Here is a 27,326-nt window from a genome sequence, read left to right as displayed (position 1 = left end):
ACTTCGAAACTCAAAATGTTATTATTCATGACAATATAACTATTCATAGCAATATTGAGAATCCAATTTTCGAAATACCTTATACAGAAAGAAGTATTAACTCATCTAATTTACAAATAATATTCAAGACTGCATCTAATTATAATGTTACAAAAATTAAACTATTCGGAGAAAAACTCAGATTTATTGTTTCCATAAATTCAATCGGAAGCGATTTATATAAATTTATTAAAGAATATATTAGACCAAAAAGTTCCTATACATTATTTTTCAAGTCACCAGAATTGGAAAAACCACTTATACGAATTTTGCAAGAGAAATTTGATTATAAGAGTTTTGATTTAAAAATTTCAAGAATCTTGTTAGAAGACGTTGAAGACATAGATGAAAGACAACTTAGAATCACTCAGTATCATGAAACCAAAACGATACATCGAGGATTAAGAGAAAATCTTATTAGTTTGAAACGGAAATTTTATTGGCCGAATATGAATAAAGATGTTCAAAATTATATAAATTCCTGTGAATATTGCCAGAAAAGCAAATATGAAAGAACTCCAATTCAATTACAATATAAACCTAATCCTGTTGGTTCTAAACCCTTTTCTCATCTTTATTGTGATACAATACGATTTGGTCAAACATACTGTTTAAGTATAATAGATTCATTTTCTAGATTGGGACAATGTTATCCCTTACTTCAAAAGAACGGATTAGAAATTGTAGATAAATTAATAATTTATTTCAGCCATTATGGCATACCTAATAGAATAACATGTGACAACGGAATTGAATTTAAAAATAATGTTGTACAAGATCTATGTAAAGTGCATAAAATCGAAATTCATTACATTACAAATTACAACCCAAATTCGAATGCTTTAGTGGAACGATTTCATTCAACGCTTATAGAACAATTACGAACTATTGAAGGTAAAAACAGTACTTTTCAAAATAAATTAGCTCAAGCTTTATTAAGCTATAATAATTCAAATCACTCAAGTTTAGAAATGACCCCCATGCAAATTATTAAGGCAGACTTAAATTACTCATTACCTATTGAACGTACGCATAACGAACAAGTTCAAAATTATATAGAAAATTATATTGAAAATTTGAATGACATCACGAAACAAATAGAAAGACAACGAGATAAACAATTAAATCGATTAGAAAAAACGAATTATAAGAGACGTGCGAAAGAAGATCACCCTCTCAATAAAAACCCGACCTATATCAAAGCTCCAATTACAAGAAAACTTGATCCCGCATTCAAAAAGATAGATGCGAAAGAAATTGATTCACATCGTATACAAGATTATAAGAATAAACATATTTATCATAAAAAAATTCTGAAACAACGGAAAAAGTAAATTTTAATTTTTATTTCAGATTGAAAATGAATTATTTCATCGTGACACTCACACTACTTGAGATTATCATAGAATCATTTACCTTAGAAATTATTCCTATTGAAAATAATATTTTACCTATACAACTTGGAAGAGCATTTATTACAAATAGAAATTTGCAATTAATATATCATATTGATTTAAGTAAAATTGAAAAAGTAATTAGCGAATATCAGAAAGAAATTGAGAATATTAGAAAAGAACCACTAGGTTTTGCACAAACAGCGAATTTTAAATATTTAAGACATTCCAATGAATTGAATATCAAGGCCCTTGAAGAATTATTAAATGAAAATATAAAAACAAAAAGAGGACTTATTAATCTCGGTGGAAAAATATCAAAGATATTATTCGGAACTTTAGATTCAGATGATGAGGAATTATTTAAGAATTATTTTGATGGCATAAAGAAAAATGAGAAAATACTCATGAGGAATCAAAAGAATATTGCTACTGTAGTTAATGACTTAAAGAACAAATATAACGATAAATTTCAAAAAATAACTGAAAATTTGAAATTATTACAAATTGTACCTGCACTCCAAGAAGTCGAACAAATGCATCTTATGACATTTCAAATTAAAGATATTAAAAATACTATTGATGAAATTCAAACGGCAGTCAGTTTTGCTAGATTACATCTTTTACACGAATCTATTCTGCCTTACAATCAATTTTCTGAATTAATCAAAAATGTTACGATAATCCCTGTTTTTCATTTGAAGGATTATTATCAACTTTGTTATACGAAAGTTATTTTCAAAAACAAGATGTTATTGTTCTTAATATCGATTCCAACTATTTATGAAAAGGAATACGAGTTGTATAAGTTTTACTTCCTATCACAAAATAATGAAACCCTTCCTTACACCGATTCCTATTTGCTATCTCAAGAAGAAATATTACAATGGTCGACAAGTGAATGTCATCCAGTTGAAAAGGACTTCCTATGTAATCAAGAATCCATGAAGAAACCTCCAAGATGCCTCATCAACGTTTTGAAAACCCATAAAGAAAATTGTACCAGAACAACATCAGTTCCCTATTCAGATTTGAAATTATTAGAAGATGGAAATATTTTATCTCTAGACAATAGAAAAGTCATAGAGAAATGCCCTCACCAAATTAAACATTATTTTATTCCGCCAATGGCCCTGTTGCATTCTAAATGTACTATAAGTAATTCACAAAAAGAAATTTTTCCTCTAACCATCATAAATGAAGAAAAATATATTATTCTACCCAAGCAGACCCATTTTATCAAGAATGATTCTCAAGAAGAACTTATCAAGAATGAAGATATTCCAGACATCGTTTTAGAAAAATTAGAGCAGTGGAATCTTCAACCTATTGGAATAACATTTGCATTTATTTTGACAATACTTATAATTATTATTGTTATTGCTTTTGCTTGTAGATATTTCAGAAAAATGTATCTTTAAAAGCTACACCTCAGCAAGGTGATACCTTTTTCCAAGAAGGGGAGGAATTACATAATACGACCCCATTCTGATCATACGACCTATTTTCGAATCTTTATTTATTACTTTATATTTCATGATAGAATATTGTTAACTCATCAATCTCAAACACGGGATAATGTGGGTGGAATGAATGCCTATTGTAACTATAATACATCCTTTGTTCTTACAATGTAATTTTGCTATTTTAGCTATTCTTTGTGTGACGCTTAGGATCACGCCACATTTTGCATTAGAGATAAGTAATGTTATAAATTCTCAGACGCATTGTTTTTTAGTCAGTCAATAACCAGTCAATAACCAGTCAATAATAGATCAGTTCATGACAGATAGTTTTGATTGTACCTTTCGTCTTTTTCTTGTAAATAAAGTTTTTTTTAAAAACAAGGTTTTCCATCTCAAAAACATAATTATATACAGTGGCTTAGGTAGCTATTAGACCCGGGTCGATCGCAACCCACCGACGAGATAATCGGGTCGAAAGACATAATATAATACAGTGGGAGATCAGGTAAGAAATTTACGAAATGGGTTGTTCTGAATAATGGTCTATTTTCGAATAAAAATGAACAAATTTGTTAAACAGTCCCCCACTATGAACAGTAGAAAAGGACTTATTCTAGTTAACTAGACCTTCAAACTTCGATTTATCGAATCGAATAAATTATCGTATAATTCGATAATTATCGTACCGGTGGCAACGATGGATTTCGGAGTTACTTTCGAGCTACAATTTATTTATTTTGTATTATTCAATAGTTATGTCAACTAATGGGGCTATGTTAATTGGTGCTTTTATCTTTTGAAAATGAAATAAAACAAAAGTAAAAGATAATGAAATCAAACTCAATAAAAAATAACTATACTACGAGGTTGCAACAGGTAAGTCGAGTCCGATTGTTCATTAAATTAGTGGAGAAATGGTGGACTGTATAAGCGACAGCGAAACATATGAAAATGATACTAAAGTCTAAAATTGTGGTTAACATTATAACTTACCTGATGGGCGTCAGGTTAGAAAACATAGCCTCTCCACAGGGCCCTTGGTGCGGGATATACAGGGTGTTTCCTAAACATACGGCAAAAATTCAGGGGGTTGTTCCTTGGACTATTTTAAGCATGTTTTGTCCTTGGATGATTTTTGAAAAACCTCTTTGTTTCGAAGATACAGGGCGAACAACATTTTTCATACTTTTAAAATTAATAATAGTTCAATAATTAATAATAATTTGGATTGGAAGAGGTGGACCTCATTTATGGCCTGCTCGTTCCCCGGACTTAAACCCCTTAGATTATTTCCTATGGGGCCATCTAAAATCATTAGTTTATACCACTCCAGTAGAAAATGTGGAAGACTTGCGAAATCGGATCATTGCTGGGTGTAACTTAATAAGAAATGATCCTGGTGTTTTTGAAAGGGTTCGGCAGTCAATGAAGAGAAGATTGGATGCTTGTATGCTGGCTAGAGGTGGTCATTTTCAACAGTTTTTGTAGGTTGAGTTGAATTTTCATGTAATTTTTCATAATAAAATGTTATTATCTGAAATTTTGTTTCCCCTATATCTTCGAAACAAATAGGTTTTTCAAAAATCATCAAAGGACAAAATATTCTTAGAATAGTCCAAGGAACAACCCCCTGAATTTTTGCCGCATGTTTAGGAAACACCCTGTATTTCAGCTCCAACTTTCGGTTTTCAAGGGCGGTGTAGAAAAGCTCTAACATAATGCGTTCGAGCGAATATAAAATCGACGAATAATGCGGGAGTTTCCGAATGAAGCCACCAATTGTTCACTTGTACACTCGCGAACTTACCATCTTTCGCTATACCTCGAACTCACACAAACAGGTAGGAATGCTACACCTATCAATAACGCTCCCATGGTTTGAAAAATGCTAGGGTTCGTGTTGTAGTAAGGAAAATGTATCGACGAAAAGCTACAAAAATTCTACTTGCTGAAGAATCCGACAATCCGACAAGTTCGACAATCTAGGAATAAAAGTCGTAACTTAACAACATGAACACCTAATTGAAAATGCGTAAAGTGAATGATATCTTACCTACAAAAGGAAATTTTTTTACGGTTAATTGGGATCCGGGAATTGAAAGCACGCGGGATGATTTTATATCATCCCGATATGAAAAATTCAACGAGGTAGAGAATGATGAAAATGTTTCACGATTAATGAATTATGTAGAACCACACTCGAATCGTTTCGCCAACGATGTGATCTTCAGAAACGTTAGGCTACTAACTATATATAGCAAAACATGTCCCTGGGGAGGGGGGCTCAAACTACCTCCACTACCTACCACATTATAGGTTAATCGTAACACCTACCAATCACAGTATATCGTTATAATCTACTTATAACTAAACTACAATTTGTTACTAAGAACCGTAAACTTCAGCGGATTGTTAATTTTCCCTTTGAACATACGTTCCATTGTGGCCAAAAACACTCTTCATTAGAATACTTGAACAGTTTTAACGATCTATCACACCAATAATCAAGTTTTGATAATACTGACGACAGTTGAGTCATTAATTAAATTATCGCCGATTTCAACGGATAATGTTCGACTGTGAATTTGAATCCACGCCACCAGAACTTCGAGTAGCTATCCGAAAAGCGTACGAAGCTTTTATAAACTGGTGTGCGAGTGAAGATGAAATAAGTCCAGTGCATTATGCTAAATAGCGAGCATAGATACTTGAAAAGGCAGAATGTTGGATACAAAGCGAATAAGTCAAGTGTTCCTTCCGGAGCAATAAAAATTTCTGAACGATGCTCCTGTAGAATGTCTCCCTAGTGAGGTAACTTCTGAATTCCTTCAGTGCATATTAAAACAGGTTGCTTTGATTATTGCCATCTCCTGAGTTGGCGCAGGTGCGATGAACTTCTGAAATTGAGAATGAATGTGATATGGAAACGTTAGAAAATCGGATCATAATAACTTATTCTCGCGCAAATCTTTCAATTACATAAGCAGAGTGGATCAAAATAGCGAAACAATACTGTGACACGCGCAACAAAAACTGCGACTGTAAAAAGGGTTATTCTTACAAATGAGGGGTTTGGCAAAGTTACACGACAGCCTTTAGAGCAGGGGGGTGAAACCGCTAGTGCTAACACTGGCAACGGATGTGACGTCACAGTCACTCAGCATTACACGGTATACGTATCACGATGTAAAAATTTTATTCTCATAACAAGCCAATCAGCGTTCGAGGTTTCCAATAAATAGGTATTTGATTGAACAGCCAACAATTAATTGTGTTTGTAATGCATGTATGGTAGCAATGAACAGATCAAGTAGTTTTTATTGTCGCTTATTACAAGTTCTGTTTTAGGTTTCAGGTAATCCATGAGAAACTAAATTTAGAACATAATTAGACTGGGTTTTTCCTCATATCGTATTTCAATGTACTAATATATCTGAAAGCCCTCTTACTTGCGATTATAATATTCCTTCAAAATCAACTGGATTTAAGTTAAATTCTGTTCCTCGGCCTTTACTGAAATATCAAATTAATTATCATCATCCCTATGATTCCAGAACTTCCCCAAATGTTTCTTGTATGGAAAATATTAATGATTTTAACATGCCATGTGAAAGTAAAACTTTCGATGATTTTTGAAGTTTGATGAATAATTAATATTTAGTTTTTTATGTTTCAGAAGGAAGAAAATCGTTATTTTGCATAGAAATATTTCTGATTTACATCTGAAAAAACACGTTTGTATAATGATTTCAAAACTTAATTGCAATGAAAAATGAATGATGACTATTTTGAGCAGTTCAATAGTTAATTTATGTTGTATATCTGGGACAAAATTTGATTTTCTCCTCACAAACAGAGTGGGCAAATTTCGATGTTTTTGCACTACAACTTCTAAACCTGAGGTGATAGACAAAATCTGATATCCCATATTCTCGGTCTCTTGTTTTGAGAAACTAACAAGGTTAGAATTCATTTTTGGCCACCTTTTGTTTTCGAGTTATAAGCGAAAATTGGAAAAATGGCGATATCGAAAGCTTTTACATCTCCGCTTATACTGATGCTAGAGCTCCGAAATTTAAACATTATACAGACACTTTTTTACGTAGAATCCAGTGGCGTGCTCGTGTTTTCGAAAAGGTTTTTAATTACGAAGCTATGACCCAAAGTTATGTTTTTTCAAAGGGAACACTAAATTTCTATGCCATGTTTTGAAAGCTTAATTTTTCCTGATTTCAAAAATTTATAACATTGAATGATTTGTATTAAAATAAACAACAGAAAATGGTCAAAAACCTTTTTTTACCTAAGAGTCTCAATATTTCTATGGTTTCAACTGTTGATGAGCTCATAAAAATTGAGCTTTCTATAACAAGAGCAGTGTCCTTCCGGCAATCTGATTATTTCTATGCTTCTTACTCATTTCTACAAAATTCGAATCAATTCGGCAATTGTTCATAAAACAAATCATAAGGATAAGGACAGTCCCTCTCAGAGAAATACCAACCGTAGACACGTGTTTCGGGCTTTCGGCCCTCATCAGTACGGTGAACAAGTGTTAGGATGTGCAACACTTGAAAGAAACAACAAACAAACAGTTGTTCTGTTGTTGTGTTGTTGACTCTGTTTGTTTGTTGTTTCTTTCAAGTGTTGCACATCCTAACACTTGTTCACCGTACTGATGAGGGCCGAAAGCCCGAAACACGTGTCTACGGTTGGTATTTCTCTGAGAGGGACTGTCCTTATCCTTATGATTTGTTTTATGAACAATTGCCCTCGTTATCCTTCCGACATATATATATATATATATATATATATATATATATATATATATATATATATATATATATACTTCGAAAATGTGATTACGAGATCCCTGTAAAATTTCAACGCTACGAGGTCCATGTCTCATAAACCAACAATCCGAGATCCTCTCCTATATACCCTATATACATGGTATACCGCGAGTCAACGAGATCCGTTCGACGTTGCCACCCTGACGGATCTCGTAAGATGCGAGATGAGTATCAAAATCTTTGTATATCAATAAGGGTCAAAATAGCATATTCGTCGGATCTCGCAAGATGCAGAACATGTCGTGTACTTGGAATATGTATTTATGCCAACGTTATTAATTCCATTAATGTTTTTCCTGAAATGATTAGTTTTTGAGTGGTTGTTTCTACGAATGATCGCTCTATCATTTCGTATTGATTTCTGTATTTTTAAAATTCTTCTTTTTCAGAATTTTTTTCAAAAGGATCTCAAAATTCAGTTTTTCCTGATGACAAATTCGTCTTCGAATTGAATGGTGTTCCTGCTGCCGTGTTTACGATTTTTTCGAACTAGATACTCGAAATTTTCAGGGTAGATTCAGATGGCAAAAATCTCAGTCAAGTCCGTTAACGGGCTAAATCTGATCAGAGGTTCCGGAAATATTGCTTTTCGAAATGTTATGTTATCAATAATTCAAAACTGCAGGTTTCATTTCGATGAAATTTTGCATTTGGTTCAGATGAACACTGATAATTCCTAACGCCTTGCACAATTTTTTGTTCTTTGTTCAACCAGAGCCAGAAAAATATAAGGAAGAATATCGAAAAAATATAGATTACAGATTCGATCGACTTGAATATTTGCGTGTGAATGAAGAATAGCCATCTTAAGCTTCTCGCGAAGTTTAGTTCAGGTTCCTCATCTAGAACCACAGAAAATGCGAAAGGAATATCGAGAAATAAAATCCTGACATATGTCAATGAGGTAAGATGATGCTATTGGCTATTCGTGGATTTTGGCACGTATGTGAAAAAAAAGCAGTTCCAAACTCCGTGCAAAATCAAGATCTGATAACATAACCAGAAATATAAAATTTTTAAGAATATTGAAAAATAAACGACTCATATTTCGTTGATTAGGAGTGAATCGTGTAGAAAACTTGCGCGAGGATGAAAATTAACCTTTTCAAGCTTCCTTCAGAATTTCTCATGGATATCATATCCAGAACCATAGAAAATTTGAAAAAAATAGGAAACTATAGAAAAACAAAATCTCGATGCTTCAGTGGCAAAAGATCCACCAAATTGTAATTTTGTATGTATAGGTACAAAGCAAATCATTTCAAGCTTCGTGCCAAATTTGGTGTGCATACAATCACCATCGGAATGATAAAAAATGAAGTTAAATATAAAAAATCGTCATATGTTAGTGACGAAATATCGGACCAAGTATTTTCGTGTACATAATAATAGCAATTCTAAGCTTCGTCCAAAATTTTGAGCTGACAAACAACCAGAGATGCAATTGGTTCATGGATAAAAATGACCGTCAGTGCTTATCCCAATTTTTTCTCGAATTTGGTTCATGGACATCACATGCTATGTATTTTTAACTCAATTCTCATTCTAAATTCCATCAATTTCGGTTTCATTTTTTCATTTAAAATGCAGTATTTCAATTAAACCTCCTCTGAAATGTCATTCTTGCTTTAATTATTTTTTCAAAAATTCAGATGCCTTCTCCGTTTTGGTTTCTTGAACTAAACAATCTCTTCTTTATGATTTTTCATATTTGAGTTATAACATGTTTTCATAATATGTTGCTCAGTTTCTTCATTACAAATTCAGTTTAGGAAATGTTCAGGAGATAAATGAGGGAAATATTCTCAACAACAAATGTATGAAGAATATAATTTACAAATCATTTCAGATTGAAAGAAATTCAAAAAACAGGAATAATAACTTGATTTTCGAAAAAGTTATAACCATACACAAATACAGGCAAACATACATCATTTGTTTCGATATGCGTTGAAAACAAACGCTTTTATTTGTTTCCAAGTTTTATTGTTCATGAATGGATGAACAGATTTGAACTCCTTGATTTCCCCTTCTGTGTGCGTTTTTTTCCTATGAATATTTGTCTGAAAATATCTCACAGTTGCATTTTTTTGTTGTTCTGTCCATCTTATTTTTGGATGTTTCACTTTTGGTGTTTCTGAGATAAAATAAGAAGTTTTGATATAATTTCCCAATAAAATGCAATTTATAAAATGGCTTTCAATTAAACGAATGAAAACTACAATTATTTGTTGATTAATTACCCTTCTCCTCAGAATCGCTTGAATTATTCGACACTCTTTTTCTCTTGACTTTTTGCATTTTTAGGAGCCGCTCTTCCTCTAAAATTAAATCAATGAGGTTATAATCATTAAATTGAAAAAATATTTCCTTCATACCTTCTTCATCAAAATCGTTTGAAGTTTTCTCCGGTATTTTGGTTTTTCTTTTTTGGTTCTTCCGGCACAAGGATTTCTGTTCTGAAGCTAAAATATGAATCAGGTGGAAGTAGGCATACAATTAAGAGGTTGTGAAACTTTTACCATCTTTCTCTGCGATTGCTAGGTTATTATCGGAAGATAATGCCGGAATATCCTCTTCAACCTCTTCCTCTTCTTCAGAATGTAATTCTTCATTCAAATTTTCGTCATTGTCACTCGAATTCTCTATATTTTCGTCCTGGGACTTTAGCAAAAGTTTTGTTAACTTAGCAGTTTGGTAAATCTCCTGTGGTAATCTGAATTCAGAGAGAGAGAAACATATAATGCTCAGTTTAGAATCATCTGATAATAAATTAATTATCAATATTACATACCTATAATAATTATTATGTGTGGATAGTGTATGTCCTAAAAAAGTACAAAGTTGTTCCATTTCTGTCTGTGACAAATCTGACACTTGTGAGATCGTTGCAATATGTTTCCTAAGTTTGCCGGATGTCAGAGCTTGAGGATGTTCTGCTCCACATTCTTTGGCAAAAATTTTTAGTGCAGTATAACCATCTAAACAGGTTAGTTTTCCTGGTGTCGCGAATAAGTAGATATTTTCTTTGGAAACGAAATTGTCACGGTGTTTCAGCAACTGTTCAATATATTTCTGCACGGTTGAAGAAAATAATACAGGAACAGGCTTGTGACGTTTTCCTCTTATCATTATTCTCTTATACCTTTCCAGAAGAATTTTTTCAGACTCTGTCAGATTTCTCTGGAATTCTTCTGAAATTATATTATTCTGTTCTCTTGAATAACTTTTCAGCTCAATTCGTTCTAGCTCCCCAATTCTTCTTCTGTTCAAGGTTATTAAAAGCGAATAACAACATTTTTGCAAATTACTGAAAGCTTTTTTATTATTTTCATCCTCCTTCAAAATATTGGAAGAATCTTCTGCCTTCTTTTTCACGTAATTATTCAGCTTTTTTATATCAGAAGTGAGTGGTACAATAGAAGGCTTTTGCCACTGATTTTCCATTAAATTTTGGTTAGCAACACTGCTAATTTCCGCATTCCAATTACTATTAATTAATTGTTTCAATGTTTTTATCTCTTTGGCCTTAGTATATGTATCAATGTTCGTAGTAAAGAATTTGTTCGCTTGTGTTGTGAGTTTATATCAATTAAATAAACGTTAATACTACAAAGATGTATTTCCAATTCAGTACCAAAATATACTATGTCAATCTGACTTTTCTCAACAAACCATCTCCCTGGTTACATCTCTACTGAATAATATCATTACATCTTCCCCTTTTCAAATAAACAAAATTAAAACACATTTGAACATTTACATTTACAACATCGGAACTGAAACTAAATATAATCCTGAAGGTGGCAAGGTTTTCTTGTAATACGACCAAAACGAGTTCTATATATACTACCCCCTTCTTCAGCATTTGGTGTTTCACCTAATGGTGTTTCACCTATTGGTGTTTCACTTATTGGTGTTCCACCTGGTTCATTTTCATTTTCCAAAATATCATTATTCACATTAACTTCTTCATTCTCTGCAAAAATATTTTCAACTCTTGATGCCAGCAAAGGGTTTTGGCAAATTGTGTTAACAGAGGAAGCTTCTGAGCTAACAACATTTGCAACACCTTTTGGTAGGTATATGTTTTTACGTTTACCATATGGTGTATGTAATGCTCCGGAAATTTTTCACAGAACATTCACAGAAATTTTTGGAGACATTAAGGGAGTTAAAGTATATATTGACGATATTATAATTTACGCAAAAACCTTAAAAGAACATGATGAAATTCTGGAAAAAGTTTTTTTTAGAGCAACAAGAATGGGCGTTAAATTCAATAAAAATAAATGTAGGTTTAGAGTAAAAGAAGTTAAGTATGTGGGACATATTCTGACAGATGAAGGTATAAAAATTGATAATGATAAAATTGAAGCAATTAAACGAATAGATATTCCAAAAAATACTAAAGAATTGAGCAGGTTTTTAGGAATGGTTACATATGTTGCGAAATTCATTCCAAATTTATCCAAACTCACATCAAACTTGAGGGCATTGCTAAAAAAAGATGTTGTATGGGAGTGGAATGATATTCATAAAAAAAATTTTGAGAATTTAAAAAACCTATTGATGACAAGACCTATTCTACAATATTATGATGAAAATAAACCGATAGTTTTATCAGTTGACAGTTCAAAAGATGGGCTAGGGGCAGTAATACTTCAAAATGGAATGCCTGTTGCATATGCTTCGAAAAGTTTAACAGATACACAGCAAAATTATGCACAGATTGAAAAAGAAATGTTGGGAATTGTTTTTGGTTGTCAAAGATTCCACCAATTTCTTTATGGTAAGTCATTTTTAGTAGAAACAGATCACAAGCCACTCGAAGCTATATTCAAAAAACCACTGAATAAATGTCCTATGCGTTTACAAAGACTCAGAATTACCTTACAAAATTATGATTTGAATGTTAGATATAAACCAGGAGCATTAATGTATTTTGCCGATACTTTGTCGCGTGCTTATTATGATGACAAAAATTTTGACATCATTGAAAATGATTTAGAAGCTCAGGTTGGTATTATTGAATTCAATAGTATTAGTCCTCAAAAATTTGATATATTGAGAATAGAAACTGAAAGAGACATTGAACTAATGGAAGTTATGAATTACATAAAAAATGGGTGGCCTCGAGATAAAAATCAGGTGACTCAATTGGCAATGCCTTTCTGGAGTGTGAGGGATGAACTAGTTGAACAGAGAGGTGTAATTTTCAAGGGTAATCAGATGGTTATTCCAAAAAACATGAGGGATGATATCAAAGCTAGGTTACATTACAATCATATGGGCACTGAGAAAACGTTATTACGAGCTCGCGATATGGTCTATTGGCCATTTATGAATAAAGAAATATCTGACACTGTGGGAAATTGTTCTTCATGTCGTAGATTTCAAAATAGTAATCAGAGGGAACCTTTGTTAAGTAGAGATATTCCCACTCGTCCATGGCATACTGTGGCAGCTGATTTTTTTTTATCTCGATGGAAAGCAATTTTTGTTGCTGGTAGATACTTACTCAAAATTTCCTGAAATTAGATGTTTAGATAATGATACAACCAGTAAAAGAGTAATTGATGCCGTAAAATCTGTTTTTGCCATTCATGGTAAACCAGATATTTTCTATAGTGATAATGGTCCACAATTCGCAAATTTTGAATTTCAGCAGTTTCTCAAAGAGTGGGAAGTTATTCATAAAACTAATTCGCCAACATATTCGCAATCTAATGGTTTAATTGAAAGACATGTACAAACAGTAAAGAAAATGTTTAAAAAGGCTTTATTTGATGGTAAAGAAATTATATATAGAACTCGTTTTGGTTTTTCTTTACACCCTGTTGCAACTAAGTAAAGGGTGAAACTGTTCTTGAACTTCCGCCAGTTTGATCCCAAGTCCCCACTCATACTCATTGACGCTGGTTGCTTCAAAAATTCCATTTCTTCTTCCTTTGATTATAATAACGTAGCTTCGTTTCACGACTGCGCCATGTTGTGAGTTTATATCAATTAAATAAACGTTAATACTACAAAGATGTATTTCCAATTCAGTACCAAAATATACTATGTCAATCTGACTTTTCTCAACAAACCATCTCCCTGGTTACATCTCTACTGAATAATATCATTACAGCTTGCATTGTTTCTGAGTAAGCATGGTCACACAACTGTTTTAAAGTCGTGCCCATGTGTAAAGCTAACGAAGGCGCTTTATCAAATTTTTGTGTCGAAGAGTTATATCCGCATATATTTCTTGTACTATCAACAAAATATTTAAAATTTTCTGGTCTAAGAGCGTCATAGAATTTTGCTTCCTTAATATGGGGAGCCATATCTATCCATAGTCTGCCTAATTCCCTCAACTTATTTTTGGTTACTTTATTCAAATGACTATGCATATGTCGTTTCGCATAAAAAGAACCAAACGATAATATAAGAGGTTCGCTCTTCACAACTAATGATACCTTATCGCATCTCATGTCAAGCACACCTTCTTTCATTTTCATTTTATTCACGAATTCCGTTTGTGAGCATTTGAAGGCCAAAAATGTCTGAGCATCCGATGCCTTGTGGCTTTTCGAATCTGCACCAATATTTACTGGTGGTGATGAACATGAATTCATATGACGGTTCAGATAATTTTTCATAAAAAAGCCATTACAATGAATGCATGGTAAGATTTGTTCCGCAGAAACTTGCTTTGTGGGACGCCTCACCGGTTTTATTTGATTCAGACCAGGCGATAAAAAGTTTCCTTTCTTCCTCAACATATCTATGAATTTCTTCCTTTCGATGCTACCAACTTTCATGTCATTCAAAAATTTAACAGCTGGTTCACTCAGATGTTTGCGCAATAAATGGCGGCTGAAATTAGTAACATTTTCGAAGCAGAACATACACAAATCTGTTTTGTCCCAAATTCTTTCTTTTCGTTTCGAAACCGGAACACTTGAGTGGAGATACTGAAAAACAATCAATTCAATATTTTTCATACAAGCACATTTTGCAGAGTTCTAGCATTTGATTTGTCAGGGAAAAATCTTCGCCACTAATGTTTTTCATTGTCTCATTAATGCATTTTTCTAAGTTAACTTGCCAAATGGAAAAACATCGATTTCAATAACAATTTTCAAAAAAACAAAAAAAAAGATGAAAAAGAACGTAAAAATTGTAAAATTAAGCTCTTAATCAAAAACATTGAAGAAACGACTTATGTTGAGTGTGCCTTTTACTGTTCAATTCTTTATCGGTGGCTTTATCAAAATAAATAAAAAAAAAATTCCAAAAGCCCAAATTCGAGAACTATCAGGAGCTTTTCCATTTACGCCAAGTTGCAAATAAAAGGTTGGACTTTTTCGAGGTTTATCGAGTGTCCCAAAGGACCAGGCAGCAGCCTAATGGAAAAATTTTCACCACTTAATTTTTCTGAATTTTTGGTATTTTGTAGAATTTGACATTCTGAATAAGAAAATCAATGGGACCAACTCAATCATATTAGTAGTTTTCCAGAAACAGGATGTCTGAAACATGTTGAGTAAAACACTTTTGCGCGACAAATTTTGCTTACCCATAAGGCAACAATTTTATTCTGGTTTTCAATGAAAATAATTGTTAGATATGGGGTAAGCAAAACATTTTTCAAACTGAAATTTGTTTTGTTCCTAATTTTCTTTGAAATTAAAAAACAACAATTAAAAAACAACAATGAAAATGTCAGGTACAGAGTAGGGGAAATGCGGAAAAACGACATATGCGGACAAAATATACTTTAAGGTTTTTTCAAAATTGGCGCCGTATAGCTCGTGTTTTTACAGTGATTCAGGTCCCGCTTGTGATGATGACATTCCTGTGAAGAAATTGACATCCTTCTGTCTGTTATACTGGTGCATTAACCACAAATGTGTTTTGGTTGGGTATGTATCTTGTGAAAAATAGGTGAATAACCTATCGATTTATGATGATTACAATATACCAGGAACTTCTAAAGGATTATTTTCCTTTCGTCGTGAAATTCTTTCATCATTTCCTCGGGGACAAGTCCTAATTTGACAAAAATCAAGGCTAAATCTGCTGCGGACAATCCACCCAAGAAAAATAAATAAGAAGTAACTTAAATATTATTCAATGATAAAAAAAACTCGGTGGTAAAGAAAACAAGACCGTTGAAATATAACAAAGTCTATAACCACAAAGAATCCGACACTAAACTGTTTAAAATTAAGAAGAAAATTAGGATGACGAAGACTGCATTAATTCCAAACCTGGTGAATAGTGGCTTCGTTGTATTCAGTGTTTTCACTGGACTCATACATCGTTTGCTACCGTCTCGATAAGAACCAAAACGTTTATTTGCGAATCTTGCATTTAAATATTTTGTATGTCCATTACTAGTGTGTCATATTGTCTGTAGTATACGGACAAAACGGATTTTGTTAGAAGTCAAAATAACTCCTCATATCTTTTATTTTTATTGGTCAATTCAATTTTCAGCTTATTATACTTGAAAACAATTAACCAAAGATAGTATTCAGCACCAAAATGGGAGTATTATTGAAATAACTGAAAATATATGATTGAAAAACTAAACAATATGTCATTTTGTCCGCATTTCCCCTAATTATAAAAGACACGTTGGCCTTCACTTATTGTTATTCTGTCATTGAACAATGAAATACAGGGTATCCCAAATTCGAAGCTCACTGAAAGCATCTCAAGAACTATAACACACAGAATAAAAAATCTTCAAAGACACTCGGTCTCTTTTTTTGAAATAATCACATATCAGAAACAATATAATAGATATTTTCATTCGTTTTCGAAGTTCCAGGCGTTTTTTGAGAAGTTTATTTGAAATATTTTGCTATATCTATGATCAGTTATGAGTTTCATATGAACCATAAAAATTACAAAAAAAAAGTTGTAGAATTTTTCGAATATCTCGAACAGAAATCAAGAAGCGAAATATTTGATACAGTCATTTTTCAGAAACGCCCTGTCACTCGATAACGAATCAAGATTTTTATCATCTGCCTTCTGAAATGTGATTATTTGGAAAAAAGATCAAGGGTCTTCTGAACTCATTTCATTTTCAACTTGTACAAATTGCTTCCTCTGATATAGATAGCTTTCTAAAAGATTGTAAGTTGTTCCTCGAACTCCAATATCTTCCAAGGTCTCGAGTAGCTGCTTATGACTCACAGTATCAAAAGCCTTGGAGAGGTCTAGAAATACACACAGACTGGGTCTCCCGTTGTCTATCGCTTTATAAATTTGGGATGTTAAGTTTATAATGGCATCTTGCGTAGATTTGCCTTCTCTGAACCCAAACTGTTTTTTCGATAGCAAGTTGTTTTTATTTATATAACCATTCAGTTTATTCTTGAGAGCTTTTTCAAAAATTTTCGCGACATTGGATATCAGTGAAATAGGTCTATAGTTTTCAATTACACATTTTTTTCCTTTTTTATAGAGTGGCTTTATAACGGCAACTTTGAGTATAGAGGGTTATACACCAGATTTCATCATTTCGTTGATAAGATATGTCATGGGTTTAGCGATTTCTTTTTGAATTTCTTTGAGAGTTTCAGATTTAATCTTATCAATTCCTGGTGATTTCTTTGATTTCAATGAATTTATAATCTGACATATTTCTTTCTCATCCACAGGTGAAAGAAACATCGACTTTGGTAGATATTTTCTAGATGGTGGGATAGTAATCGGTTTTTGAATTGATGAAGCCAATTTTTTTCCTACTTCTGCATAGTGTTTATTGAAGACATTTGCAATTTTCAGGTTATCGGTCAATACATCATTGTTTATGATAATTTCTTTGATGGTTGACTTTTTCTTCTTACAATCTATACTATTTATTGTGTTCCACAGTTGTTTCGAGCTTTTTTTGTTTTTTTCAATCTTTGATTTCAATTTCGTAATTTCCATAACACGATTTAGACGATTGCGGTAATTCCTAAATTCCTCTCCGTAAGCTTCTGGGTTCTCACGATATTTTTTATATAGTTGATTTTTTGTAGTTATTGATTTCATAAGTGCTTTTGTAACCCATTCTTTCCTTTTTTTATCGTCTTTTTTCCTTTTGATTCTTTTTGTATATTTTTCTGTCAGTTTACATATACGCTCAATAAAGAATGGAGTAGCCATTTCTATATCTCTCATTTCGTAAAATGTACACCAATCATACTCGCATAATTCGCTCCTTAAGTTCTTGTAATCAATGTATTCAACATAGGCATGGGCGCCCGCAGGGGGGGGCCAGGGGGGGCCATGGCCCCCCCTGAGATTTTGATTTCCTCATTTTTCAGCACAACACCCTCAATATAACTTTATCAATCCAACGAGCAAGGAGAAAAACGCCTTATCGTTTCTCAATAATTTTCATTTTGCCCCCCCTGAGAAAAATTTCTGCGGGCGCCCATGAACATAGGATTCTATTGAAGCCTGTGTAGGTTCCGACTCAATTGGCATTTTCAAGATTTGAGTATAATGATCAGTGATATGTGAGTGTACAATTATTGGCCTACACTTTTCCTTGAACTCAGGTGTTTTACATTTCAAAAAAATATGATCAATATATGATGCAGACTTACCTTGTACTCTAGTATCTTTGTTTATCATCGATTCAAAATTGTTTTCACTCAATATGTTCAGATACTCCGACACAATTTCGTCATCCTCAAGTCCGATATTTATGTTCATATCACCGACAATAATATGGTAATCTGATGTTTTTTGTCTTGATTGTTCCAGGTAAAGTTTGAGTTGATCCAGAAATAGTATTACGTTCGTGGAAGGAGGTCTATAAAGAGCTGTGATTATTAGTTTCTTTCTTTTACGAGTATTGATTTGAGTTTCTATTGCTTTGCATTTATCAATGTGGATAATGTTCGTTACGTAATTAGAATTTTCCCTTATATATACAACAACACCATCGTTTTTATTGATATCTCCTTCATTGTAAATAGTTACGTAACCATTTTTACTGAAGAAATTAATATCTTGAATCAACCAAGTTTCTGTCAAAATGATATAATCGAATACTGTATCGGTTTCGCCTAAATATATTAAAGATCGAACAGTTTCACTTATTTATTAATTAGAACTAAAAATGTTTGCAAAAAGGAGAAGTGGCTCTTCACTAGGCCATATTGAAACATAATCAAAAACATATCTTTTAGTAACAAAAACATTTATTATATAGAAATAAAACAGATTAGAATCTAAAACAGTATCAGTTAGTACTTGAATGAATATATTTGAAATTCCAAAGAAAAATACTGTCAATTTCGTTATAAAATTTCCTCAAAATTTTAGTCACCGAATAACACCGATAATTCACACCATACAGATGGAACGAAAATATATATTTCTCAGAATCTTCGCATAACGTCACGGCGAATTTAGCAAGCTCCTAAAAATGTTCCTGATTGTCCGAATCAACACTTTCATTGTTTCCCCTAAAAGTTCTTGTGTCGATAGGAGAATGAACATGTTCACTAAATACTTCATATCATTCATATCATTCTACGCTTTTCCCTTTACTCATTATCAACACTGTTGATGAATTCGCGTTGAGCAGTGTACAATGTATTTACATTATTCTGAACAATTCAGATTTCATAGCCGGATGAATATATTCTTTGGTAATTTCTGGTTTACCCGTAGCGCGAGAAACTTCAAGTTATCTTATCCAGTCGAAACAAAAGGCCCGTTTTGATAGGAATGTAGCAGACAGTATCATCAGAAAAGTTTGATTAGAATTTTGCTACCGGTTAACCAACTGAATTTTTTGTGAATAGTTTTTGAAAAAGTACGATTCTGACTCATTCGCTGAACCAGTTTCGACATTGAGGGTCCTAGAAAATGGTAACTCTGTCACAACATTTTTGGCGGTGTATGAAAATTATGGAACTGTAATCTCCATTATGAAAACCTTACAAAGTCACCGTTACTTGACACTTCCCACCATAATTCGATCACCGAAAAAATTCAGAATTAACTTAGATTAACGAAATGAAGCAAAGAAATAAAAAAATTTGTGCACCCCTGACTTTCTCGCATTTTATCGCGTAATTCAAATAAGCGATTCGATTCTAGATTGTCCCCACCCTCTTGATCGGCTGGCCGATGTATCCCAAAATTCCAAATAACCCGCATCGACTCCACTCGACCCAGTGTACAATTGAAATTGTCTTTATATTTGCATGAGTAAGTTCGAGCTTGATAACTCAAGCTCGAACTTACTTATGCAAATTCCTTCAAGAATGAGATTTTCAGAGCCGAGTTTTCATATTAACATATTTTCTCGATAACACAGAAATATTTCTTACGAGATAGATCTCATGTCAGTAATTTCTAATTGCTTTCTTATTCATGTGATGAATGAAAATGTTGTATGAAAATAAGTGTTACCTACTATTAAAAATTATGGTCCGATAATCACTCGATATCTTTAAACGGTACGAATACATTATTCAGTGAACCTGATATGTTATAATTAACCATTAATTTTATACATTATTGTACATTGGTCCCAGTGGATTCCACTGAAACATCAGAGATTTGATAATATTATTCATATTATTCAATAATTAAATTATGTCACAACATTAAAAAACTGTGGTAACATTCCCGCGCAAACAAAATGCTTAGGGAAGTCCCAAATTTCTTCGGCCGACCGAGTATGTATCAAGTCGCTATCGCCGTGAGCCGTAGGTCCTGTATACAATCATGACTGAAGGGTCGGCCAGACGACCAAGTGTTGAGTTGAAAAACTGATATGAATGCGTTAAAAGTTATCTTCGTCTGGGCGAATTGGGTTATACCTGCCAACGCTTGAAGTGTCGCCCTGCATATCGGCCTTTCTTCGAGATGTCACCTAATTGAGGTCGATGTGTTAGAATGGAGACACGTCAATATTATTCATAACACTATTGCTTCTTTTCCTAAAACGTTCATATACAGAGTGTCCATCAATTTTTCAGAATAGCTTAGAACGTCAGAATAGCTCTTAGGAACTAATACTATTCATGTAACTTCAGAATAGGCCGTCAAACGTTTTGTTGATTCTCTGCATGATATTTTCCGGAAAATATGAAAATATTCAAGCGCCATAACTTTCGAGCCACAGAATAATTATTATGGTTTGATATTCTGTTACGTAACCTTCAAGTCCTGATAAATATTCATAACATAATTCAAACGTAGTGTTAATAAACCTTTTTGGTATATACTGAACTAACATATTTCTAAGATAATAATAAAAAAATAAGGAAAATGTTTCATTTCGAGTAGAACAAATTCACTTACCCATGAAACTTCGATGGTTTAAATACACAGAGTGTATTTGGTTCCAAATTGAAATAGAATATTTCCATTGAAAAATGAATAAGACTTTTTCAATGTTTTTTCTCAAAAATTGTTCGTTGCAGAGAATATAATAAATTATAAGTAATTTTTATTGGTTAATAGTGAAATTTCCAGACTTTTTCAAACATCTTCGAAAAGGTTAGTTTTTCCGGATCCGAAAAAATATACATTTTTCACTGGAAATTAAATGAAGAAAGCGACATTTTTCTGATTTTACCAGTGGCATGAAAAATAGAGAAGAAAAGGAACCATGTAAGCCACTGGTGGCATCTGCAAATGTGATTATTTGTTCAAAATGAAGCACCTTTTGAACTTTTGACCTTTCAAATTTAATTGAAAAATTTTGAGAATTGTGAAAGTATTGTGTAAAGTTACTTTGAATTTTTTATATTCACTGCAATGATCGATTTTTGGAAAAAAATTTAGGATTCTCATTTATTTTTCGAGGGATATTTTTCTTTCTGAATTTGGCACTAAGTTTCCAGACCTCCGTCCCTGAGGTCTTTTTTCGAAATAATCAGATGATATCAGAAGGCTGATCACAGATATCTTGCTTCTTTCTGAGTTAATGTTACAAATATTTCGCTATATTTTGGTTTCTGTTGGACATATTCGAAATATTCTAAAATATTTTTTTCAGTAATTTTTATGGTTTAAATGATACTGGTAACAGATCATTTGATGCTGGTAACATATCATAGAAATTAATTACCGTTTTAGAGACACAGAGCAAAGTTGATGTTTCTCAATGGAACACCTTATATTTTTCAACGCAGTTTTTTGTCCGCAGATTTGTCTTGAAGAATCCAGTTATTTTTCAAAAAATGTCATCCGTTTCAAAGATATTGAGTTTTTTGACGTCACTGTTTCGATAGGACACCTTTTATATGAATAACTTTCACTTATTTTGATATTTAATTCATTTTGTGTTTCTCCAGTGATATTATGGTTCATAATTTATGCATGAAACATCATAGAAATTAATAACCGTTTCAGAGATATAGAGGAGAGTAGTTCTTTTTCAAATGGATACCCAACATAAGACTTGACTAAAACTATACAATGAACGAAATGAATTGAACATATTGAAATATATTCAATCGAAAAAATTGAGTCTGTTATCCGTTTCAAACATGGGACACCGTTCTGATGAGACACCTTATTCAGGATGAGTTTATAGTGCTCGATCGGTCGATAAATTCTGTTAATTTTGGGCTGGGAAAATTATTCAAATTTTTACGGAATCGACAGCACTCAACGCATAAGCTTAAATTATTCTGAAAGTAGTGAAACACGATACCAACTCATTTTTCAAATGGGAATGCCAATTTTTATATAATACTAATAACCTACATGAAGTTCTGATTGAGAAATACCCCATTTGCCTTCATTCATCTATAGTACTTTTTGACAAAGGTCATTTTCTTCGAAGATTTTCATGGTTTTGATGGTTTCAATTGAATATCATCTTGGAAACCGTTCGACATAATTGAAGGATTCATTTTTTATTGAATTCCCAAAAAATATTTCAGTCTTCTGCAAATTTACGGATTACTCTGCAGGTTATCCGGAGGACTGCAATTTTTTTAAATTGTTGTTCATAAGTCTATTTTTTGAAATCGCATATCCTGAATTTTTTGTCGGATATTCCCATATATTTGTCATTCATTTGGAGATTTAATTCATTTCGTGTTCATTGTAGAATTGTAATCCAGTCATATAGGGTGTCTCATCTTAAAAATACCACCACTCGCTTATTTATTTAACAATATTTCATTTCTAATTGAATAGGAACACTGTATATATTACATAATAACAATTATATGATGGATACAAAATAAATTAAAACTCAAAATAAATGAAAAATTTTTAAAGGGTGAGTCAAAATTGCTCGGTCGGTCGATAACTCCAGTAAATTTTGGATCAAATCAAAGAAATCAACGAAATATTTAAAACATTCATTCAGGAAAAATGAAATGGAGACTATGCGAACAAACAGAAATATAGTTTATGAATTTTTTGCCTGTCGAATAGCCCAGTGAGTAGTATTCAAATTTTATCTGGACAATTTGTGCCTAAAATGAATTAATTTCAAAATGCTTCGCATTTCATGTTCTATACTGTCATTCGGACAAAATGAAATGGAGACCACTTGAACCAACAGAAATATAGTCAGTCAGAATTCTTCTAGGGAGTTTGAAATGACTGCATATTTTCAGCTGAAAAAGTGTCATTAATATGTATCGCTCATATGATCTGCTCAGATGTCTGCAAACTTTTTTAATAATTGAAGTTCGAATTGAAGAAAGTTTGCAGACATCTGAGCAGTTCACATAAGCGATAAATAATTTCGATGACTCTTTTTCAGCTGAAAATATGAATTCATTGTGAACTCCCTAAATTAATTGTGTTTGTTTCTGTTAGTTCAATTGGTCTATTTTGCTGATTTCTTTGATTTGGCTCATCTTCAATTGATATTATTATTTGGTGTGAAATAGAGTTGAGTAATGTTATACCTTGAAATTGTATGCGTGAAAAGCATACTGCCAAAAAAACATGAAATGCGAAGCATTTTGAAAATATTTCATTTTAGGCACAAATTGTCCAGATAAAATTTGAATACTACTCACTAGGCTATCCGACAAGCTAAAATTTCATGAACTATATTTCTGTTTGCTCACATGATCTCCATTTCATTTTACCTGAATATGTTTTAAATATTTCGATGATTTCTCTGATTCGTTCCAGAATTTACCGGAATTATCGACCGATCCAGCACTTTTGACTCACCCTGTAAATATTTTTCATTTATTTCGAGATTCGATTTACTTTGTGTCCATCGTATTATTGTTATTATGTAATATATAGGGTGTTCCCATTTGATTAGAAACGAAATATTGTTAAATAAATATAGGAGTGTTGTCTTTTTAAAATTGGACACCCTATATGACTGGATTACAATTCTACAATGAACACGAAATGAATAAAATCTCCAAATGAATGACAAATATATAGGGTGTCCCATGAAAAAAATTTGACGAAAATCTCAATTTCTTCCAAAAAGTTGACATTTTTGGTAAAACGATAACAGAATAATTTTTCTACAAATCTGGGGCTAGAGAACTGCGTTTCTAAAGGGGACACTATATTTAGAATGTACATTTAGGAAACATCAACTTTTTCTATGTAGGTACTTCAAAACGATAATTAATTTCTATGATTTGTTATGAGTATTATATAATAAATCATAAAACCTACTGAAAAAAAGTATCAGAATTTTTTAAACATCTCGAACAGAAACCAAGATATACCGAAATATTTGAAACAATTATTTTTCAGAAACGCCCTGTAACTCGAGAATCGAGATATCTATGATCCTTGAATATTTTTCTCTGTCTTATAGTTTTCGAGATGCTTTCAGTGAGGATCAAATTTAAGACACCTCGAAGATATATGATATAACTTAAAGTTATTAGTTCCTTAATAATTTTTTCATATAACTATATTTATACGTAAAGGACAATCCCGTTGTGAATTATATAATTACAAGACATTCTCTTCATTCACCGTGAATTTCCGAAGTGCATAGAGTTCCAAGACATTTTGATACACAGCATAGGGTTCCAAGACATTCTTGTCATATATGTATTAAGCCCACTTTCATCTTCCACCATCAAATTTCCTTGATGACGAATGAATTTTATGTCCTCCAACCACTACGTGATATAAAGGAAATATTCTAGAAATAACATATGAGATGGAAAAAAACGAAATCATAGAAAAACTATACCTTTGTATAGGGTGGGTACTCTGTTAAGTCAGCCGAAAGCTACGTGATTTAAACTGGAATGTTTTGAGAAACACACGTGAAGTAGAAGATGCTATTTCATGAAATTATTCCACAATTCTCCAACTTGATTTGAAACGTTATTTGAAATGATTTCTTATGTGACAATGTTGGTAATTGTTAAGAATTATTTAATTATTTGACCGAATCGGACTGCAGGTAGATCCGAAATAATCAGAAGTACACTACGCTTGGCCTCTCTTCAGCAACAAAGTAAAAAGATTCATATTCCTCATTACAGTATGGTAATACAACTGATTCGATTTGAAAAGGTTGAAATCAAAATGTTCAAAATTGAGTTGTAGTTGACCCACATAAAAAAAACATTTTTTTCGGCAACCGTCCGGAAAGTGCTCACTTCCCGGACGCTTTTTCTCTGAGAAAGTAGCATTTCCCGGCCTAGTCCGGAAAGTACGTACTTCCCGGACTAGTCCGGAAAAGAATCATAGAATCCATAGCAACCGAGATAACGGCTGACAGTTCATATGAAATTAGTTGTCAAAAATTTGCAAGTTTTTTTATCGCAATCGAAATAAAATATGGAAAGCAGCAGCGATAGTGTTATTTTACATGGTTGCCGAAAAAATATTGTACGCAACACGCCCGAAAATGGTTTTTTTTGACTCACAGACTTCCAGGACGAGCGTAAGCAAGTCCTGGAATTTTGTCTATTCGTCCAAAAAAACCCTATTTTCCGAACTTATTACGTAAATTACTATTCTGTATTTGTTCCAAACATGCCCGCCGCTAAATAAAAGTTCGAATTAGTAGTCCTAGTACAAATTTTTTATTCGTTGTTTGAAAAATTGTTAAAGACAAATGTGGTCACAACATTATTTAGTTGTTTTTGAAAATTAATCTTGATACATAAACTTGATGATAAACTTATCCATTTTCAAGAAAAAAATTCAACGAAATTATAAGATTTGATTCTTTTGAAATTGGAATTCAAGCAATTCGATGAAGATGTTCTAATAAAAACTGATGTTTTTGATACAATTATTGGGCTCAAATTTGTAGTAACTTGTTAGAAATATTTTTTTCAACACCCTGTATATCAGAAGTGAAAAGATTTAGCACCTATATTTGCATTGACTTCATTTTAATTGTCATTCGTCTTCTAGAGAAAAATTAATTTTTCAAAAAAGAAGAGGAGGTTCTCGGGGAACACCAGGTGTGAAGAAATCTTCTTCCCTTACAATTTACTGATTGAAAATTACAACAAAGCAACGGAAATTTAATTCAACAATACCTTATTTCTCCCAAAAAAACATACACGAATATTGCGTATATATGAGACATTATATTGAAGCTTTTTAATGATACCTACAATCTGCCTTGTGTTATTCGAAATCATTTAGTTCCTGTCCAAGTTATGATATTTTGCGTTCCCCCTACATTTATTTTCAGTAGCTACTTCCGTTTGTTGTTGGAAACATAATCAGGTTCATAAGGCTTATGTAACATTTCAATTTTCATGGAAAATATTTCTTGAGAGAATGTAACACAACTTTTCCTCCAATAAAATTTCTTTAAAATAAAATTCACCGATATCACTTTCGGTCTCAAACAAATTGGCATGCCATCCGTAATGATGATATCCATTCTTAGAATTATAAATTAACAATAACAAAATCCAAAACAAACATCTATTGACTCACACCTAAAGGTTTTCAGATAGTCGAGAACTTTGGTCGAATCGAGTGTGTTTTATTTCATAAAATCAATTCAACATTTAATCTCCCCAATTTGAGCACTACCAATAATTTTTTTTTTGCGCAAAGCCTACCACAACTTCATGCAGATGTAAGAATACTCAATATTTTTCTGTGTCGAGTTCATCAAATATGCAAAAGAATGGTACGTCTTGAAGGATTTCATTTATATTATTAATTCTGAAAAATAGTGATATTTCTTCTTATAAAGATAAAGAGGATTTCAATACATATATTTAAGAAAGTGTTAGTTTTCGGTTATTAGATATGTACTTCTCTTTATTAATTTCGTTCAATTTCACTTTTATGATGTATTTGAACATGTACATTCAGAAGTTAGAAATTCCCAATAAAAACGTTCTGGTAGAAACTCACTTCAAATACACTTATCGGAAAAACAACTCAAACTGCGCTAGTAACAAGCGTCGTCGAGAATTCGAATCCCAAGGAGCGAAATATACCTATGTCTTCTCAAACCCTTCTCGGAAACATTCACGTAGGTGAATCAACCCGACATGCATAATAGGTATGTATTTAATTTTTCAAAGTGATAAAGAGTTTCGACTTTCCGAGATCCACACAGTGTTGCATTTTACGGATCTCTCAAAGTTCGTATGGCACCTCTACCA

At 32.5% G+C, this 27,326-nt stretch overlaps 1 protein-coding gene across 2 annotated transcripts; it reads right to left on the bottom strand.

The window, feature by feature from the left end:
- Positions 1-8,464: 8,464 nt before the first annotated feature.
- Positions 8,465-11,163, bottom strand: LOC123683248. 2 transcript variants are annotated; one of them, XM_045622172.1, is made up of 5 exons: positions 10,547-11,163; positions 10,275-10,468; positions 10,131-10,217; positions 9,996-10,073; positions 8,465-9,889 (listed from the first exon to the last, which is right to left on the bottom strand). In XM_045622172.1, the coding sequence occupies exons 1-5, from the start codon at positions 10,882-10,884 to the stop codon at positions 9,684-9,686; spliced, it is 903 nt and encodes a 300-aa protein (XP_045478128.1). In that variant the 5' UTR covers positions 10,885-11,163; the 3' UTR covers positions 8,465-9,683. The 2 variants fall into 2 exon arrangements, with proteins under 2 accessions (XP_045478128.1, XP_045478127.1); XM_045622171.1 differs by having other exon boundaries at positions 10,275-11,163.
- Between the last annotated feature and the right edge of the window lie 16,163 nt (positions 11,164-27,326).

This window comes from Harmonia axyridis, chromosome 6, assembly GCF_914767665.1.
Source record: "Harmonia axyridis chromosome 6, icHarAxyr1.1, whole genome shotgun sequence".
NCBI classification, from domain to species: Eukaryota; Metazoa; Arthropoda; class Insecta; order Coleoptera; family Coccinellidae; genus Harmonia; species Harmonia axyridis.
This window is presented reverse-complemented; position numbering and strand designations above follow the sequence as displayed.